Genomic DNA, 22505 nt, shown 5'->3' on the forward strand with positions numbered 1-22505 from the left:
CATATCGCCATGAGGAGAGACAGCAGCAACAGACACCTAATTCCACACCTAGAATGAACTTTAGACTTTCTTGTGCATGGACTAATGATGTAAAAACTGCCCAAGAAACAGCTGAGCTACCAATTGTCCTATTATTCTTAGTTCCTCAAAATGTGGGGAATATGTACAAGAAAGATAGCAGTTCCTACACGGATAATCAAATATGGATGTAAATTTGCAGAAATTACAGCTGACAGTCTGCCCTTTAATGTTGTGTTCACAATTTAATTTACTATTGTCCTAGATTTTAACTTGTTACAGTATATTTACTCAAGGAAGTATTGCAAACTTTAAGAAGTCAGATATCTTTATTGCATTATCATGCAAACAACCAAATAAACATGAAAAAATACTGTCAATTCTCACTTTTCTTATACTATTGAACATAATCAATTTTAAGAGTTAATATGGTTGTATGTCATGTCAGTTAGTGTGTGACTTTCCCATTAGTCACAACGCTTAAGCTCTTCATACACATACTCAACAGCGACATATTTGTAATTCTGCCTACATTCCCAGCATTAACTCAACTCTTGAAAGTCCTGTTTATGGCTAACACTGTCCGTCTTTGAACATTTTGCCAATGTGACATAATAGAATGTGCTGACATTTCATTAAAAATAGGTTCACCCCAACTGGAAAGAACAATGTGTATGAATAAAAGAACTACCTTGTTTAAACAGAGAGATAACTCATTGACCATGCTGATAGCAGGTTCCGAAACTACTGAACACTGTGTACTGAACTCATGTTCATGCGAGGAATAAAATGCACAGGTATTTCTGAGCAAAACCAACATATTACTGTCTCTATTGTCTATTGCACAAACCACAGTAACAAGAACTGAACCTCTATATTGTACAAATCATAGAGTAAAACCCATCATCCACCAATACCCTTCACCAACCCCACTAAAAGCACACCTGACAATATGAGCATGTTGCTCCTGTCGTCTTTTGTCATAGTGTTCATAATATACTGTATCTACTATTTACACACATACGTAACAATGAGAATCAAGGTCATTATGATATTATCATATGGATAATAAGCTGTTCTCTACATTGCATTCTTTGCAAGGCAGGCAAAAATGCTTTGATGAATATTTTCCCAGGACATAACAATCAATGGTAAAGCTGTGCTCTACCCTGATTCTGTGATTCAATTACAATTGCGAATCGTGTGAAAGAATCTAATCATATTAAATGGTGTCACCTCCTAATTAGCTTTAATGTGTGCATTACCGATTATGATTAGCCAATGTTATTATTCACTTATGCATCATCACAATTAAGCCAGGCATTCTAACAGATTGGGCAGCTAGGGTACTGCTGTGCACCCTTAATCATGGTACAGTACACACCCTGAGAAGTTGCATAGGTGGAGCATAATCAGCAAATATGTAGTGTATGTGTTGTTCCTGTATCTGGGCTAGTTGCTTAAATGAAGCTACTAAAATAAATCAGAAGCTATGCAGGGTTGGACAGCCAGTCAAACTGCATTGTTATTTGTCATGCTCTGGGTTAGGGTTGAGGCTGTCTTTGAAATGTTGAAGATGAAACTGATCTCCTCCTATTTATTACATTATGGCTCATTTTGCCTTATTGATACACTAAATATACTTTTGTTAATTCGCCATAATGTTTATGTAACTATAACATGAATTTGTATACATTTACAAACATCACATCTCAGAAAGCTCTGTTGGCTTTGAAAGACAGGCTAGTTATGCTGAGATATTTGTTATGATTAAAAAAACAGTTATGTGCCATCATATTCCATAAAATGCAGCTATTTGTTGAGTATATTAAACAAAAACATGAGCAAAAGGGTCAGGCATATTATTTTCTTTAGCACAGTGCCCAAAAGGATGACAGGCAGCTTTAGTCCATGTCATTTGTTGTTAGTATTTGTTGTTTTTTTAGGTTTCAAGGACATTGTTCAACAAATAACAATGGAAAACGTTGTCTTCAGAAATCCAAGCAGATGCTTTTACTCTGTCAAGGAGCTCTTACTGGATGATAGAAAGAAGGAGATAAATGAAGCCATGCTCTTTCTCTTTTCTTTTCTTTTCTTTACACCTTCACGTTTTTCTCCTTGATCGCCTGGTGGCAAATTCCATCCAGCGTGTTAAACTTAGGGCCCAGGTGCTGCAGGAAATCCAAGTTGTCCCCACAGTTGCTTAGCGACAGCTCATCCAGGGACTGGCATCTACTACCTGAGCCTTCGTAGGCATACATCTGGGGGTGGTATCCAGGGAAATCCAGCATATCCTCCTTCTGATTGAAAAGCCTCTGAAAAACCACAGATCACCCAAAAACCAGGAACAACATCAATCGTGTCCTTATTTGCATTTCATTTGATTTCAGTTTACCTTCTTCACATTTTAACAATGACTAGAGATGTGTGTAAAGTTTCACCGGTTTTCTTCCAAGAATAAACACCTCTAGTTCATTGGTTGTGTTATAGAGATTCAGTTTTAAGTTGAATAGCTATTTTCTGAAGCTGCCTTAAGGCAGCCTGACTTTGATGTGGACCGGGTTAGCTTTCTTTTAAATGCAGTACTGTTTTCCTCAATTGGAAGTCTGTGTTTACACTTGTGGCCTATAGATGGAGTTAGAGCGGCACTTGCTTCTCAAATCATCTTAGTAATCTGACCGGTAAAACAAGGTCAAATTTTCCAAAGATAAAATAATTAAATTCATTTTTAAAAACTAGAGGCATAGGCGGGACCTCTTCTCCATTCCGTGATTGTTTGGACAAGTAAATATGCTTTAGGGCGAAATATCACCAGGCGAAGTATTGCTCCTGCATGCATATAACAATAGTGACTCACGGGCTTTTCCCTTTCCCCTTTTCATCAAAGCTGACTTGATACTCAATCCACTGTTTTGCTATCAGCTCTGTCTGGATGTCATAGCCAATAAAAAATATGATTATTGTAAGCAACTATGCTTTGGCATACTTTTTATAGTTTTTCATTCTTTTTTCTTTAATTTCAAGGGCACATGCTAATTGAATGAGTGTTAAGGGTAATGTTTTACAACACTATTTTCAAAGATTGAAAATACCTATAATTTGATGTGAGTGTTTCTATGCTACACTCCTACAAGCCTATTACTATGTCACAGCATAAACAACATTTTTGTTCACATGTCATATGGGCTTAGCTATGGTCTTAACAAGTTGACAATAAGGACAGAAGAAAACTCCACCTCTGGAGTCAAGAGCCTAATTACAGGCGACTGTTTTCAGTAAGGCCACAATACGAGGGGGTGTTGCACAGCAACAGCATATGGGGGTTACCTACCCTTCCAATCAGTTCTGAGACCGTCCCATTTGACATCAGTTTTTGTGACTGGGTGTGTTTCATCTGAAAATAACACAATGGAGTACTCATAATGGAACCATACTCAAGGAAACAGTCATTCAGATATGATACAAAGCATATCTGTTAAATGTGCAATGTGTTAAATGTAGAGCGCTAACTAATAAGAGATCAAAATTTGTTTTTCAAAATGTCTACTAAAGCAACACTCACTCTGGTAGTGCTTTTCCTGGTACTCCAGTTTGACTCCATGGTCTCCATGCCTTCATATGTGTGCTAAAAAGTATTAAAGAAGCCGGCACGTTTCAACATGTGTTTTGCTGGCCCCTTTGTCCATCTAGCTGATAAACATTTGTTACATTCATTCAAAGCTGGGGTCAGCTACCTCAATAAATGATGGAGGTACATAAAAGGGCCATTACCTCCACGAAAGTGCAATATTCATTAAATGTACACAACAATACGCAGTAGTATATCAATGGAAGGACAGATAAGTGGATGGTATTTACAGGTTCAGGACAGTTTGCAAAGGCATCCTGCTTCCCCCTTCCCGCCAGAGAACAGTCTTAGCTCTCTTGGCTTAGCTAAGTACAAATGGCATTATCTATCCAGGAATTAATCATATAGCTTCAACACTCATCATGTCTCTCCTTTCATCTGAAATGCAGGGCACGTACCGGGTCCATGCCCATGCCCATGCCCATGCCCATGCCCATGCCTGTCCCAATTCCCATCCCTTGGCTTTTCAGAGTCCCGTTGTGTTCACTGCGCTGGAAACTGGCAGACATTTGGGTGAGCTGTGTGGAAGACAAGAAAGACAATTGTATGACTGCCAGCTGTCTGTGCTGACCCATTTTCCTTTTCAGCTCAAGAAGGCCCTTGATTCCTTGAGTCCTGGTTTATGGACTGTAATGCTTCAGAAAGTTTTCAATCAGAGGCCAAAAGTGTCATAAGTAATCGCTGCAAGGCAATGAGTTTGGGACTGCGTAAATACATGGGATTAAAAAACACAAGTGACATCAATCACACTTTAATACTTTAATTCAGCTCCAGCTCAGTACAACACATACACTCATGGAGCACTTTCTTAGGTACACCTGTACACAAGCTTGTTATTGCAAATATTTAATCAGCGAATCATGTGGCAGCAACTAAATGCATACAAGCATGCGAGAGGTTCAGCAGTTTTTCAGACCAAATGATCTCAGAAGATCTCAGAAACTGCTGATTTCCTGTCATGCACAACAGTCTCTAGAATTGTGTGAAAAACAAGAAACATCCAGTGAGCAGCAATTTTGCGGGCAGAAACACCTTGTTAATGAGAGAGGTCAGAGGAGAAGGGCCAGACTGGCGGGAGGGTGACAGTAATGCAAATAACCACGCATTACAACAGCGCATTACAACAGGTATGCAGAAGAGCATCTCTGAACACACAATGTGGCAAACCTTTAAGTGGATAGGCTACAGCAGCAGAAAAATAAGTCTAATAAATACATAATAACATGCTTACTGAGGGTATGTTAATACCTCATGACATTCATCCATTTGGATAAGATGCCATTGTCACAAGCAAAAGAGAAGAATGCCAGTTCCAAAAGTAGGTGGAGACAGCCATGTCTGCACATGTGACAGAAACAGTTCTGTTCATCTCGTTTGTCAAGCTGATGCAGATCGTGCAACACACTGCACAGATAAAACCTTGAGGCTCATTATTGTAAGTGTAGAATGTCAGATGTGGTTTAGCACCACCCTGAGTACAATTAGTCATACAGAGTAGCATGTTCACTAAAGTAAACAAGGGCTGAGGAAAGCTCAGGGAAGCTGATATCAAGCCTACTCTAGGATATTAAAACACGTCTGATGCAAGAGGTAATCTTGTAGTAAGCCAGGTTAGTTACAGTTTTGTAACTCACGGTAATATCACTGTGCAGTATTTATACATTTCCAATGTATCAGTCAGATCTATAAGTGATTTAAAAGATCGGGTATCCTCTAAACCTACCGGTATGCTGGCTTGTTTCACTCCGTCGACCGCATGGATGCTTGTAGGGGTCAAGAGATATGGGGGCACAGGCACAGTCTATATGAAAGAGGATCAACATCCATGTATTTAAAGTGTAACAACACATCCACCACTGGAAAGTCTCCACACATTTACCTCATACAAACAATACGGGACTACATGGTAAGCAAATGGTAAATGGCAGGCATTTATATAGCGCCTTTATCCAAAGCGCTGTACAATTGATGCCTCTCCATTCACCCATTCATACACACACTCACACACCAACGGCGATTGGCTGCCGTGCAAGGCCACAACCAGCTCATCAGGAGCATTTGGGGGTTGGGTGTCTTGCTCAGGGACACTTCGACACAGCCCGGGCGGGGGATCGAACCGGCAACCCTCCGACTGCCAGACGACTGCTCTTACTGAGCTGAGCCATGTCGCCCCACTCTGAGGAAGATGTCGTTTGACGCCAAAACATCCATTAAACAGAGTGGATTTCTCAGTGTGCTCCACCATCTCTTATTTTAGACTAGTACTCATGAAGAGTCTCATATAAAGCAGAACTACATCGTAATAGGTACCATTGCATTCCATTTTATTTACTTATTTTGGTGGTAGAATGACCTTCCTGCGGATGTCAGAACAGCAGAGACTCTGACCACCTTCGAGCGCAGACTGGGCAGACTGGATATGTAAGCTGTTTTTTGTAGTTCAGTTTGTTGTACGTCACTCTGGATAAGCATCTGCCAAACACCTGCAATGTAATGCAATGTAATGTATTGATAGAACCAGTTCAGTCTCACCTTATATGCAGAGCCACCACCCTCTTCATTATATTTGATCAGCGTTTGGTTTCCATCTTCCTGGAAGTCCAGGGGTTTATGTTGATCTCCTTTGCAGTCACAAGCCAGACACAGGCACAAAAGAACTGGCAAAAAAGAGGGAGAAGGGATTGACAACAGATTTATCATAAACAAGCAAGAAGACTTGGGTATCACCTCTTCTTTACCCTGACTCCTGGCAGATTCTTTCAGCTATTTTCTAATATACAGGCTATGATAAAAGGTAAGGCCCAAACTACAAATGATTTGATTACATGACTTACGGAAGAATCCCAGAATGCCAGCAAATATAGTCGCAATGGCCGCTCCTCCCAGCACCGATGATTTTTCCTTCAGACCCTTGCACTCGGTCCCATCCCCGCAGTCACACACTGCTACCTGGAGGTCTTGATCGGCCGCTTTCCCCTGCTGGTCCTGAATTGTTAGTGGAACCGTATAGGTCCCAAGGGGCAGGAACTTAATGCTCTTCAGGGTAGCCTTCTCTCCTGCCATAGAATCAAAACAATGGAAGAAATCAAGTGGTCAGAAACACCTCTGCAATAATATACCCAGTTTACTTACTTTTTTATTTGCATAATAGATTCAGGTTTGTGTGGATGTAAACCTGCACAGACACGTTTAACCTTAAAGAGTTATTCAGTATTTATAGTGAGGCCTAACATATGTAGACAGATTTTCAAGTAGGCTGTGAATGCAAATTCAAAGAGAAGGACTGTGCTCAGATTTCAGCTCTTGAGTTTAAAACAAGGACACATAGATGAAAATAATTTGGTAACTACATTCATAGATCTACTTTCAATTTTTATAATTAAAAAACCTGCTAATGAAAACTCACTCAAGATTATGAAGCATATGATAAACATAATTATACTACATACAGTAATTAAATCAAATCACACAAAGATCCCACAAAGATCAGCTGCTACACGACGGTTATAAATGTTATGCTTATGACAACTAATATAATTAATTGTGTAGTGCTTATTAAGGTGGCATGAATGTTACAAAAACTCACTGGCAAAAGAAGTCTTACCACATTGTTAATAATTCCTTAGTTATTTATAGCATATTAGATCTGGCCAAGTGGCCTGTTGGTCAGAAGTGTAAGGCTACAGTTACACCAGCCTTTTCATGTGATTCCTGGTATTGGAATTTGAAAATCCGATCACACCAGGCCACATTTGATTTGAATCCACATTTGACAATTCAATGCCAGCTCTCGTGTTCGGATCCCAGTTCGGGTTTCATTAGTCCCCCGCAAAATGAAATTTCTGTGAGCTTTTTAAATGGCTTTCGCTATTTGTGAGATTGTGTTCTTTTGTTCTTGTTCTGATCAGAAGGCAGCAGTGGAGGTGTGAGGTTAGTGTGAGTATTGTGCTACTGTTTGCATCCGCTGTTTCGGTTAGGCCGAGTGCTTGGGTACACAAACATAGCCAGCACATTTCCAACTAGCTTGCCAAATTTCCATATGCAAAAGCATATGTTTCACAATATTTGTCATCAGCTGCAGCCTCGCCTCTGTGATTCAAGACTCATAGAAGAGTAATGTAACTGTAGCCAAGGGCATTATTTCTACATAACTAGGTACAGAGCGTTACCAATATTACGGACAGCACATTGTGGCTGGATACCCAAGTGAGAAGTTCAGCAGCATCATGTTAAGGCTTGCTGCTGGCTTGAAGAATCTGATCTCCAGCAACAAATGGTAGCTGGCTTAATGGCATGGGTAAGAGTTAGCCTATGTTTGCTGAAATAAACTAAATTTAAAAAAAAATTGTATATTGATGTGTAGAAAATTCTTTCAGCAATGGTGTCTGCACACAACCAGGAACAAGTGAAGGAGAATAAACTGGAACATGACACCACTGTATTTAAAAAATAATAATAATAAATGTGGTTCGATTTTACATTATTAATCCCACCTATCTTCAACATCTTCCTCACTAGGCCCAGGGCAGTGAATGCATTTTGAGTGATTGATTTTATGTGAAAAATCACTTTCAACAGCGCAATTCACACAATTAGCTTCAATGTTTCTGCTATTACGTTGCGGAACAGCACAGCCTACCCATTCGCAAACTGTCTGCATTTCTTTCATGATTTTTCATTTTAAAAACACATGTATTTAGGAAAAGCCATGAAAGGAGGGAGGTATTGAATTCATCGTGTTGCAATCCATATAATTAAGGTAGATAAGAAGAAACAATGGGCTAGGTATTTTATCCTAAATAAATGTTGTCATGTAGGCTGCAGCCTAACTTAGACTCACTATGCTCCGAACAGAACACAGGGAAGTGGCTGCTTACAAAATAAACTGGTGAGTAGATGGGATGATTTTAGCATACAGTGAAATGATAATGGTGATCCACTGTGACATTGTGGTGGGGAAGCTGTTGCTAATGAGAGACTACAGCACCAGCAGGCCTATATGAATCAGCCTGAATAACAGTGAATAGAATAGAAAACACGGTCTTCCGAACATGGATGTTGTGCAATCTTTTGTCAAAAGGCTATTGGTCCAATTGACATAAATCAGTGTTTTAGTGTCTGGGATAGTCAATAAGCAACAATAATCGTAAACCACATGACCAAATTACCATTGATTGGACGTTCATTTCTGGTGGAAGTTCGACCGCTGTTCTGTTCGGAACATGGTGAGTTTACGTTAGCCCAATCTGGAAGGAAGTTTTTTGACCAAAATCGAATGTGATGCAGTACTCTGTAAAACTGAGGACTGCGCGATATTACCCCCTTTGCTACGTGGCGTCACATATCCCTTGGTTAGCATTAAGACTACTGGGGAGTTTCTCTGTCATATATTCAGAGCTGAAAAAGGGTGCTCTCTACCAGGAGCCAGATTGCTTACCTAAATCAGGATCCAGCTTCCATTGTTTCTTCAGTGACTCTTCACCCCGCAATGAGAAAATGAAGGGCCCCGCAAACGGAGTCCCGTCGGCATCTTCTGCTTGGATATCGATACTTCTGTCCTTGTACCCGCACATATAGGTGTCATTCTTCACCAGGACAGGTGAATTGTCATTGCTGTCACTGAGGTGGATCAGCAAGGTACCAGTACCAGTCCCGGGTGGCTCTCCTGTAATTCAAAGAACACTGGTTCATCTAGTGATATTCATATAGGGCCTGACCTATATGATACAGTACATGAAGAATTTCCACACATGCTTTTGTCCTGTTTGCATCCATGGTTTTGGTGACTTAAATGGAGATGTAATAGATTCATGCTTGTGGTAGAGTATCATTGAAAAGTATGTCTACACCATTTAATTCTGTGGTATGTGAGTTCTGGCTTGAAATTTATATGCTTTTTATCTGGCACAAAAACGTGGAACAAACAGGGCAACCTGTTGCAGTACTGATGACAATGATTCCAAACTGTCATTTTATGGAAATCTAGATTTGAGATTGAAATTAATGATATAAAGTCAAGTTAAAATATCATGCATGTACATATAAATAAAGTATGTAAAATATACACTCACTGAGCATGTTATTAGGAACACCTACATTGTACAACTACTTCCTCATGCGATTATCTAATTGGCCAACTGTGTGGCAGCAGTGCAGTGCATACAATCATGCAGATATGGGTCAGGAGTTTCAATTACTGTTCATATAAACCATCAGAATGGAAAAAAAAAGTGATCTCAGTGATTTTGACCATGGCATGATTGTTGATGCCAGAGGGGCTGATATGAGAATTTCTGTAACTGTTGATCTCCTGGGATTTTCATGCACAACTGTCTCATGATGCAGCAAAAAAACATCCAGTGTGCGGCAAAAAACTGGACAGTTACAGACTGGAAAAACTTAACCTGGTCAGATAAATCTCTGCTGAGGCATACAAATGGTAGGGTGCCAACAGCATGAATCCATGGACCCAACCTGCCTTGTGTCAACAGTCCAGGCTGTTGGTGTAATGGTTACTTACAGCATGATAATGCACCATGTCACAAATCAAACAATTTTCATGAAAGACAATGAGTTCAATGTTCTTCAGTGGCCTTCCCAGTCACCAGATCTGAATTCAATAGAACACCTTTGGGATGTGGTAGAACGTGAGATTTGCACCATGAATGTGCAGCTGACAAATTTGCAGAAATTGTGTCATGCAATCATGTCAACATGGAATCTCAAAAGAATGTTTCCAATATATTGGGGAATCCTAAACATTCTATGCCTCATTAAACACAGAATCTAATTTTTCACATTTTTTCTTTTTTCATTTAATGGTCATGGCCACTCCTATGGGGCAGCATGGATGGTGCTGTGGGTAGCACTGCCGCCTCACAGCAAGGAGGTCCTGGGTTCGAATCCCTGCCGGCCGGGGCCTCTCTGTGCGGAGTTTGCATGTTCTCCCAGTGTCTGCGTGGGTTTCCTCCGGGTACTCCGGTTTCCTCCCACAGTCCAAAGACATGCAGGTTAGGCTGATTGGAGAGTCTAAATTGCCCATAGGTATGAGTGTGTGAGTGAATGGTGTGTGTGCGCCCTGCGATGGACTGGCGACCTGTCCAGGGTGTATTCCTGCCTTTCGCCCAATGTATGCTGGGATAGGCTCCAGCCCCCCTGCGACCCTGTTCAGGATAAGCGGGTTAAGATAATGGATGGATGGATGGCCACTCCTATGTTAATATCCAGAGTGCAGTTACTGTTAGTTATGGGTTTTCTGTGGCTTTTGCTTCATCCCCCTGTTTTCCAGCATTATTTTGCATACAACAAAATTGATCAAATACACTCACAGAGCACTTGGAACACCTGTACACCGACTTACACATGCAATTATCTAATCAGCCAATTGTGTGGCAGCTGTGCAATGCATACAATCATGCAGATATGGGTCAGGAGTGAACATTCAGTTAATATTCACATCAGCCATCAGAATGGGGAAAAAATGTGATCTAAGTGACGCTGACCAGGGAATGATTGAAGAAACTACAGATCTCCTGGGAGTTTTGCAGAGAATGGTGCAGAAAACAAAAAACATCACTAAGATGCTTACCATTATCAATAGCATGGACAACGACCGTGTAAATGCCATCGACGACATGACGCGATTCACGATCCATCTTCTCTTTGGATGTGACAACTCCAGTTTTTGGGTCAATCTTCATCCACTTTGCTGGATCCCGTGCTAATACATACCTAATCACATCAGAAAGAAATGAACAGATTCAGAAACATTACAGGCAATACGATACATCAAATCATTAATATATCAACAGCCATTTCAATCATAATCATTAAACATAAACTGTATGATGACTCATTAAACATAAACATGATATTTAGGCATCGTAGTATGTCTATACTTCAGATTTCTGTCTTTTATACAGTACATAAAATAGTCATAAAACCTGAATTTGACCATAAAGACCCCTCTAAAATAAGAGTGAAAACACACCTGATTGCACTGACATCTGAGTCCACGTCGGTGACCGTGGGCGTGTAAAGCACCTTGCCAGGTTCCTCTTCCTCTTTTTCAAATATTTTAGTCTCGCCCTCGGTGAACTCAGGTGCATCGTTGACATCGATCACAGTAACGGTTACGCTTGCAGTATTGGGAGCTGGTACCACTGCCCCATTACCACCCTTGGGACTACATACAAACAATGGCTCTTCGTTCTCCACCATGATTTCCAGATTGGTCTTTGTTGTCACCTCGTAATCCTTTGCCTGAAAAACAGGTTTGCTTTCACATTAATGGACTCTTTAAAGATAAAGGACAATATTAATGTGGTTCCATTACTGAGCATTGGTGAACTGGTATATTTATAATTTCACTTTGTATAAGCATTTTATGATGGCGGCCATTTCCAAGGACCTGGGACTTACTGTAATGGTTTTAATGTCGATGGTCCTGCTCAGTGGGCCAGTAATACGGACTACCAGTGACCTCTTTGTTGGTGAATGTGCCTGCTTTGTCACTGGCCTTTATTGCTGTTTTTGTTATGCTCTGAGCTCAGGACTCTACTTGTATGAGTGGTTCTTGCATTATTGAAAATCTTGTTGTTATTATTTCAAAAAAAATAATGTAAAACCTTTTCAAGTATATCATTCTTCAGAAATCTATTCATCACAATAAACTCCCGAATGGTGCAGGAGGCTATGCAGTAGGCTAACCTTAATGAGTGTTAGGATTCCTTCATTGGTCTCTGGGTCTGTCTCGATCTTGTAGTTTCCAGCTTCGTTGCCCTTGAGGATTGTATATACGGCTCTCCATCCAGGTGTTTGGGGTGTGTCTTTATCCGTCACTGCCAATCTCATGACAACTGTGTTCTGAGACATCTCAATCACTTCAGTCTCATGCTGTGGGGAAAAATGATAGCATTTATTTTGCCTTTAAGATATCATAGCATCATGCATGTTTTATGTTTATATTTATTTTTACATTTAAATATTATTTTTCTCATCATGAAATGGATAGTGAAAATATATCAGTAGACAAAAGGAGTTGCTTCATATCCTTCATCCTTCACAGTTTTTGTAGTTTGAGCAGAGCCCGCTGTTGACATAAATGCTCTATGCATTTGTTTCAGGCCGTAACCAGACATTTCAATTTAGCAGTATTCAGAGGACGTGAATAGCTTTAGCCATGATATTATTGTAGCACTGGTTCCCCAATGGTTCCCATCACCAATATCCCCATCATACTCCCCTCCCCCCTCAGTCCGAAATTAGCTCATTCTTGTTTAGGACCACCAAAATCTACAGCTGGCTCTGAGTTTTGGTAAGATTGGACTTCAGTTACAGTATTCTGTAAATTAGAACTAGGCAGATTTAATGTACATCCAGAAGACAACACCTGATTGTTGAGCATGAATGACCTTTACCAGGGTGGCCAGGATGGGGGTGTTCATCAAGGTGTTCATCATAGTTTTGCAAATGAACTGATATGCCCATATGTATTACTCTTTCACTAAAATTATCACAAAAGGGATATGAAACAAGCAATGTTGAAATGGAAATGATGTCCATTAGTACAGTAGAACTCACAGTCTCTAGCACATAAGTAACAGTAAAAGTCTCACCTTTGCTTTTGTAAATTCTGGAAGGTAAGTGTTGGAATCTTCGATATTGATTAAGACAGTTGCAGTGGAAGACCTTACTGGGTTCCCATGGTCTCTTGCCTTAACAATGACTTTATATTCCTTTACTTCCTATGAAAACAGGACAAAAGATAATATTCACACAATTCCCATAAAATGTTAAATCATAGATACTTAATGCTACTAAACTGCATACGCTTGTCGATCTTTGACACACTCCATAATAATACATTAAAAAAAAATTTTTTTTAACCAAGTCTCTGGTTTTGTAAAACTGCACTTTCCCTAGGAAACTTAAGAGGGCTAGGCCCAAGTGAACTGGAGATAAGGAACTGGGAGGCAGCTATTTGAGGTTCCTTATGTCCAATTTCTTAAAAATGTGGTAATACACCAACAGTACAGGCACTATGTTGGATACTCTGGGTCAGGTCCATAGCAGAATGAAATGGGAGCCAGAGAGTCAATACTAGATTCATAACTTGCTTTGAACACATCCATCCATCCATCCATTATCTTAACCCGCTTATCCTGAACAGGGTCGCAGGGGGGCTGGAGCCTATCCCAGCATACATTGGGCGAAAGGCAGGAATACACCCTGGACAGGTCGCCAGTCCATCGCAGGGCACACACACCATTCACTCACACACTCATACCTATGGGCAATTTAGACTCTCGAATCAGCCTGCATGTCTTTAGACTGTGGGAGGAAACCGGAGTACCCGGAGGAAACCCACACGAACACGGGGAGAACATGCAAACTCCACACAGAGAGGCCCCGGCCGACGGGGATTCGAACCCAGGACCTCCTTGCTGTGAGGCAGCAGTGCTACCCACTGCACCATCCGTGCCGCCCGCTTTGAACACATAAAATGCTGAATTTTAGGCATTGATGCGGCCCTTTGTTTATATATAAAAAACGTCTACGCCCACATTCTCAACCCCGCCCATTGTCACCCTCAAGAAGATTCTGGCCATTGCAGGCTATGGTGTGATAGCAATGAGCTAAGAAAACCACAGTCTAATGTGATTTGTAAAACACCTGCTTTAATACTTGCTTTCCACACAAGCCATTTAGCTAGCTTTTAACTGATGTTGCTCATGTTTGTATTTAGATAAATAAGGTGGTGAAACTAGCCACTGCTAACACCAGTGGATTTCAGTCAGCTCAAGCCTGCCTGGAAGGAATCATAATGCTCACTTAGGAGAGGGCTAATTTCCCTATGACCGTCCTTAACCCTATAAAGTCTGATATATCAAAAAGCAAGTAAAAACATTGTGGGCTCTTTTAGGTACTTCATTGCAAGTTGTATCCTGTTTTTGTGGTTTGTATCTTGCAGTGAAGCTTCTGTAGTTGTTCAGATAGTAATCACTGACACATGCACACCTGCCTCCTGAATAGTGTTTCCGAACTGTTGGACAGGTGTTTTTGTGGATTTAAAAAAATTAATTATGGTGATAATACGTTGGTCATCAACTGTAGAGGTCTTCCTTTGCCTGCCAGATCCTTTGCAATTCCTGAGCTCGTCAGTGCTCTCCTTCTTCTTAATGATATCTCAAACTATTTTCGTAAGCCTAAATAAGTCTCCGACTGTTTGCCTTTCATCTTTCTCAGCCTCATAATAGCTTCTCTAACTTTCATTAGCCCAACTCATCCTATTGATAAAGGTCAATAACAGATCACAAAGGCAATCAAAAGTCTTGAATCAAGACTAGATACTAGAAATCTTCCTTCGTGATTAAACATCTAGAATAAGATTACCCATCTAAGCCAAGAAAAAATAAGAGTATGTATAATGATTGACGTTACATGTTCCCCCTCTAGCATAATAGAGTTCTGTTCCTATACATTTTATTTAAAAGTGAACTCACCTCATAATTAAAGCACCCTGTAAAATTCAGTTGGGTTTGTTGTGAGTCCAATATTTTGGTCAGCCCAAACTTTGGCTTTGCTGGTACCTGTGAAACTATGGTCATTGTTATTTTAGAATTTACTGTATTCTCTTCATCTGGATCAGTGGCTGACAGACTGATGGGGAGCAAACCTATTTTGAAATAGGAGACAAAAAAAGAGAAATTATATGGTTAATCTGTGTGTAAGAGAGTGATGGGTGTTGAAAAACATGGTCCATATAATAAGTCAGAGGTTCTCAAACTTGGTCCTGGGTTGTCATTGCAACTCGCAGTTTTCCTTAATTAGCCGCTTTTCATGTTTAGAAGGATTGTACACCCTTCCTACGCTATGCATCCCATGAAGAATAAAAGCCCCAGGTTCACATTGTGCTTATAGTTCTATAGTGCAAACAATTACATAAAGAAGTAACATGCCCTCTTGCAATTTATTAAAATAACACTTAGGGAAGATTCTTGTTTTAATTAGGCATGAGAGCTTTGGCATAGCAGCTATAGTTGCTGCTAGATAGAGAAATCTAAATAGAAAGAATATTTTCTTACTTTTTGTTTAGTAAATGCCTCCCCTTACTGTAAGATATCTTTAGCTTATGAGTAGAAAAACAAATTTCTCACCTTCCTTCTGGTTTTCCTTGATATTAACTTTTTTCAGAGGTTCCTCAAACTTTGGAGCATTATCATTTATGTCTATTATTTCTACATCAAATGAAAGTTGACGGTCAACCGGTTCCATAGTTTTCTTGTCAAAGACATCAAATTTGATCTGTTGATTTAAAGGGAATAAAAAAAAATACTAAATGTTTGTAATGGTTAAAACATTTGGCAATAACACTTTAATCCTTTATTTTTCCTACGACAGAATGTTTTTGTTGTTAATTTATGAACTATGATTTATGACTGCAACAGCATTACACAGACATCCTGGGTTTATATACTGTGTACATTTATACAAGTCCAATAATGCCGAAAATTTGTAGTTATGGTCAAACCGTCAAAAATGTCACCATAAGCAACACAATTAAAATGGCAATTCTCCATATATTACTCATACCATGATTTAAATAACATCTTAAAGTGAATACTGAATACACTCTTCATCATATAGTACCAGTCAAAAGTTTGGACACAAGTCCTTTTCTGCTTTTTCTGAATGATGACAAACAGAGGACATAAAACATCAAACAATTCCCATGCGGTCAAAGTGCAGATTCCCAGCTTTTATTAAAGAGTATTTCTACACATTTTGGTTTCACCATGTAGTAATTACAGACCTTTTTATATGTAGCCCCCCATTTAAATGTTTGAGACAAAATAACATAATGTCAAATTAAATAGTCATGTTTTGTATTTGGTAGCATATCCTTTGCATGCCATGACTTCCTGATGTTCGAAACCTATCGACATCACCAGAGACTGGATATCTCACTTTCTTAAAAGTGATATTAAAAACTCTTTGCATTTGAATGGATCTCTTTGGGAATTTGGGGGTTCAGCTGTAAATTACACTGATACAGTTTGGAGCACATCCATCCATCCATTATCTTAACCCGCTTATCCTGAACAGGGTCGCAGGGGGCTGGAGCCTATCCCAGCATACATTGGGCGAAAGGCAGGAATACACCCTGGACAGGTCACCAGTCCATCGCAGGGCACACACACCATTCACTCACACACTCATATTTATTTACTCAATTTAGACTCTCCAATCAGCCTAACCTGCATGTCTTTGGACTGTGGGAGGAAACCGGAGTACCCAGAGGAAACCCACGTGAACACTGGGAGAACATGCAAACTCCACACAGAGAGGCCCCGGCCGACGGGAGGACTTTGACCACATGTGAATTGTTTTCAGACAGACAGAGGAAATAAAACATTAATCAGAAAAGGTGCTCACATGAAAAAGGCGATACTCCTCACGATCTATGGGCTTATGGATAAAGACATCGCCAGTAACTGAATCAATGCTGAGAACCCCCAGCGGATCTTCATCAACTCCGTGACCAGAGATTTTGTATGAAAGCTCAAAGTTATTTACCTGGTCATTGAAAAGCTGTGGACAGGAAAGAGGGATATTAATTATCAATTACATCCTGATCGAAAAGAACGATACTTCATATTTCAGATATCTGAATCTCAACTTACTCTTGTGGCAGTTTTGGGGAAGGGGCCTTGATCTTCTTCAAAGATTTCTATGGTTGACAAAACCCACCGTCTTTTTGTACGCCTCAGCAACTCCTTTGAGAAGAGAAGTCGCATTCTTGAGCATTTGGCACTGATTTACAGAAACATTTACAGGATTTGTTTTTTCAATATTTGTAAATGACAGTGTACAAACCCTCTTTTCCCTGTGAGGACTCTTGTACTCCACAGCCACAGTGACAGAGAGCTGATGACAAAGAAATGCAGAATTATGGAAAGCATCACATATATTTATGTGCATTTAAACCAATTAAGTATTACAGTATGCAGAAAAAAATAAAGGCATCCCTAGCAAAGACATGAAGGGATTATGCATACGATACTCCAGTAACAGGTCTTATTCAAGAATACAGTCTCGGGAACTGTGTCGCAAAGTGCGCAGAGCAAGTTTGACCAGGGAACTCTATTGCAGCTGACCAATGGTGGTGACCCATGATTGGCCTTGCATTCACAAACACACACGCTCCATAATCAACCAATCACATACACACAACATATTTTTAATACCTATCCAATCACAGGCACACATCATTAATGGAGCGCCTTCTTATATCAACAGACATTCCCTGGGCTTGTCATTGCTTGTGCTGCTTGTGCATCATTTGCTTGCTACTGCCATATTGCTGCTCACCTGCACCCCAGGTACAACTTGTTGTTTGGATCTGCATGGCGAACAGTGCCATGTCATGTAGGCATATGGTCTATTATTATAATGGTTTATAATTTAACATAGTGGCCAGCCCCTTTCCGCAACAGCAGCTGCAGGCTTCAGCCACCTGTTCTTTTTTTTCTTGCAGTGAAATTATGGATTGGATGTCAGATCTAAAAACATAATGTCTATTAAGCCTCAGGCTTGTGGGGTGGTTATGCCTAAGACAGAGAACACTAATCAACAGGAACATGCTTCTACAAAAATCTCAAATTACAAAAATAAATGATAAATTACAACAGGCCTATAGCATACAGTAAATCGTAATCGGCCTACATTAAAAAACCTCACTGTAATGCGATAAGTGGGGTCCAAAAAAATCTGTCACGTAAAACATGCAGGGTCAGGTCATTGCGAAGTTAATAAAAACAACCTTTTCATTCTCCAGTTACTGTGTGAAAAAAGCAGGCCAAACTCAAAATAGACTTAGGCGACATGCAAGATCATTTTGCCATTTTGAAGAAAAACATGAAGCATGCCCTCTTTAAAGTGTCAAATCAGAGAGCTCACCGCAGGCCTCCACCGCTGAATCTATCGAAAATGCACCAATAAGCTCCGACTAGCGGCAACAGTGCAGGACAGGAAGGCAAAGAACCCAAGGCATGCGTTAAAGAGGTGATTAAATTTGTATTATCTTTCAAAGTTTGGCAGGTAGTGCAGGTCAGGTCTAATCACTGTTCTAAATTACATTCACTGCCTGCAGTTTGCTGCAAGGAAAAACCTAAAGCCATCAGTGTGATACGAGTTAAAAGGTTTTTTTTATTGACCACAACCTTGTCATGCCAATGAAGCGACTTGCATTTCAAAAATGGGAAATGGCATATGATGTAACTGTGAATAGCTTTGTGAAGTACAGTAACCTTACATTGTGATATTAACAGCCACCATGCACCCGGCTCATAAACTAAGCAGGTGTGGGCTTGGTTTGGACTTGGATGGGAGACCTCTTGGGAAAATTAAGTTGTTGCTGAAAGTGATGGTGTTGGTGGGACAATCCGAATGCACCATACTGTACTGTAGGAGACGCCATCTTTCGGTTGAGACATTACACTATCATTAAAGATCCCATAGCACACTTTGCAAAGAGTAGGGGGTTCCCCGGTGTCCTGGCTAAATTGCAGTATTACATGGATAGACACTACTGTATGCCTACGCCACTTACTGCTGCTCGGCTAGAATCAGACTTGTGTCAGAAGTATCAACAATTTTCTTTGTAACATTTATTTCTTTGCTCTCAATCAGAAACATTTGTTTAATAATTTTGACACAAATCTGATTCTGCAGGAAGCGACGTAGCCACTACATCTTGGTATTGGGAAAGCTACCTCCACACTACGTTGCGACTACCTCCCACAGACGACCAACAGCCCACAGACGACCTACATTGGCCCTATGTAGCTGTGCTGGCAGGGATGTTGCTATTTCATCTGCAATTAACCCCTTAAGTATCACCCCCCTTTTTTAACACAAGCATGAAAATGACATACCCAAAATAAAATGGTTCCTATTCTTGAACCCTTTGAGTACAGGCATAATCCGGGTCTCTCATGAAGGGTAACCCTTTGGGGTTTGTTTTCCAAAAGACAAAATTACTCTGAATATGACTAAAACAATGTTGCAGAAGCTCAAGAAGTGGAAGATTTCTTTCTCACTGAAAATATTTTCTATTTTTGATTGGATACAGATTATTATGCATTTGGTTCACTGGACCCTTGCTGAGAAAAGGACACTGACATTACCTTGTGTAGTCTGTGGATTTTGATTTTGGCGAGAAGGAAAAAGGAAGAACCACATTTGTTCTGCCACCCACATTTGACAAAATAAGGAACTGTTGTCGCTAAAGCAATGGCATCTTAAAATAGGTTATAGAGATAGAACCACATTTTAACGCTTTCAAACGGCATAAACGGAATAAATTAGGATATAATGCAACACATAAATGCAATTTTACTAAATTAGTTGCTGTCTAATTTTATTTTCCCTACAAGTATTTTAATTCAGTTGAAACAATACAGTCATAGTAGCCCGCCCATTAAAATGTATTCCATTCACATTAGTTGTCAGTATTCTTTTCAGACCCTTTCATCAAAGAATGACTTCTCGATGAGGGGAAAGGTGGATATTTTCAAAGGAATAAACTATAGCCTATATGATCATTCCATTAGCATAAACATTACATAGAGATACCATGTCTTTACACAACAACAAATCCACAAAACATTTGAAAACATTAGGTTAAATGTATTAAGACAAGAAATTGACACTTCTTTTTCTTGCCTTAGAGCACGTTTTTAAGGACGGTACATTTGATACTGTACTAGTAGTCTATACATAAACATTGTACTTGTAAAGGCAGACATTGCCAAGTCAAACAAGAGGTGGACGTTTTAGAGTAAAAATGTTGAGAATATTTTCCATCAGAATATCAGTTACAAAAGTGTAGGCCTATATGGCACTGGCACTTACAGTTAGAAGTAAAAAGACGTAGCGTTTCATGTTAAGCAAGTTATCCCTGTGTCCTCAGTGAAGTGTGACGATGCCAGCGAAATATATCGGTATCCTGAAAAAACCCCAAGCTGTCGTGTAGTCCGTGTTCACACTTGAATAACTGTTCGTGTTCACCTGAAATGCGTTTTAATGTACAAACTGGTGGCGCCGACAGCTCAACTTTGGTGACAAAAAACGCCTGGAAGCAATCCAGGAAGTTGTAATTTACAGATGGATAGCCCATCCCTACAGCAAGGTGTTTATTAGTGTAGGTTGTTCATAATGACAGCATAGGAAAGGTGCCTCCCCAAAATTTTGTTTTCTCTTTCGGTGAAAGCAGTTTATTTTATTTCGGAACGGACGAAACACTTTTGTTTCTTCAATTGACTTTGAAAATAGTTCCTTGCCTTGGGCAAGATTTACAGAACTATATAGGGCAAGTGCAACCACTGAATTTGATAAACAGGAAGGTCCAGCGTGGGAACGGATCAATGACCTTCAATAAAATAAATGAATCCGTAAAAAAAAAAGCATCACTAGACATATAGTAAACTCAATGATTAACACTCGGCTCTCCACTAAATGTGGATCAGCAAATAAGACGCACTGGTATAGCAGATACGTTCTATATCCCGCCCACGAAAGGAGCACAGAAATAGAATAGCACCAAACAAGCACAACATTCGGGAAGTGATCATTAATGTCGCATTTCGTAAGTGTTTCAGTAGCAATTAAGGGACGCGAACAATTATGCAAAGACAAGTTTTGTAAATATAATGTAGACCTACATACAAAGTAGGCATATCCTACGCATCATTAAGCCCACTTCTTCAGAGGGAAGAGACTATTCTACTAATCACAACTTCAATAAATTGTTTATGGCGCAGCAGGGTGCTCTAGACTAGGGGTCGACAACCCTGGTCCTGGAGAGCCGCAGGGTGTGCTGGCTTTCGTTGTTGCTTGGCATTAATTGATCAATGAAAGCCGTTGATTACAGTTAACTCACCTCACCTGGTTTCTTGGGTCTGAGTCGCTTGCTTATTTTAAGGTGGAGACGAAAGCCAGCACACCCTGCGGCTCTCCAGGACCAGGGTTGCCGACTCCTGCTCTCGACATACCCTGTCATTAGGAGACTAATGATTAAACTCATGTTGCGTACTTGCACCAACCAGTCCCAATACGGCGTTGGTTGGCACACGTTATGGGGCACAATATTAAACAGTTGGGTGAATTCGGGACATCAAGTAATTTGTAACACCTTGAAGGTAATTTCAGACTTCTAACGGTCAAGAGAGGAATAGCAGCAACAAACGCCTTCAAACCACAACACTGTTTATCCCTCCCCCTTCTTCTTCCAAATACCATTGGCTGTGGCAATTAGAACCAATTTTCAACCAATGAGCTTCACTTATTGTACAGTAATACAATGTATTGGTACAGCGTTTCGGGCCCTCAACTGTATATTTTGAAACCCGAATTTAAGGACTATAAACACAGGCAGAGGGTGAGGCATCATGTCAGTGAGCCTTTTTCAGTGATAGGAAGGGATAGGAATGGTCTTGTAACAATGTTTTAACACGAAATTGTTAAAAATCTTACCTATTGTACCTTTAAGTATTTTGATAAACGTCTACAACAAAGACAAATTACTTGTGTGTCAGTGTTGTCAAGTGTAACGTAAACTAGCAAGCTAGCTAGGTAACGTTAGTACAGTGGGGTACATTATTTCAATAGTGTTGCTTAGCTAACGTTAGTGCAGTGGGGATACATTATTGCTAATAGCTAATGTTAGTACCGTTGCTTTGCTAGTGGAGTGGGGATACAATATTGCTAGCTAACATTTGCAATACCATTGCTTAGCAAGTTCAGCAGCGATCCATTATTACTTGCTAACATTAGTAATACTGTTCAGCGGAAGAAT

The 22505-nt window shown here is 40.1% G+C and overlaps 1 protein-coding gene across 1 annotated transcript; it reads right to left on the reverse strand.

Annotated features, from left to right (window-relative positions):
- Positions 1–328: 328 nt before the first annotated feature.
- cdh26.1 (cadherin 26, tandem duplicate 1) lies at positions 329–20724 on the reverse strand. The gene is made up of 18 exons (XM_061257970.1): positions 20564–20724; positions 17525–17575; positions 17332–17424; positions 17084–17239; positions 15805–15952; positions 15151–15323; positions 13264–13392; positions 12356–12541; positions 11637–11908; positions 11235–11377; positions 9084–9311; positions 6481–6702; positions 6179–6303; positions 5370–5447; positions 4045–4164; positions 3581–3643; positions 3350–3412; positions 329–2333 (listed from the first exon to the last, which is right to left on the reverse strand). Exons 1-18 carry the CDS (start codon positions 20591–20593, stop codon positions 2115–2117), a joined length of 2499 nt encoding a protein of 832 aa, XP_061113954.1. The 5' UTR covers positions 20594–20724; the 3' UTR covers positions 329–2114.
- Between the last annotated feature and the right edge of the window lie 1781 nt (positions 20725–22505).

Source organism: Conger conger, chromosome 10, assembly GCF_963514075.1.
Source record: "Conger conger chromosome 10, fConCon1.1, whole genome shotgun sequence".
Classification (NCBI taxonomy): domain Eukaryota; kingdom Metazoa; phylum Chordata; class Actinopteri; order Anguilliformes; family Congridae; genus Conger; species Conger conger.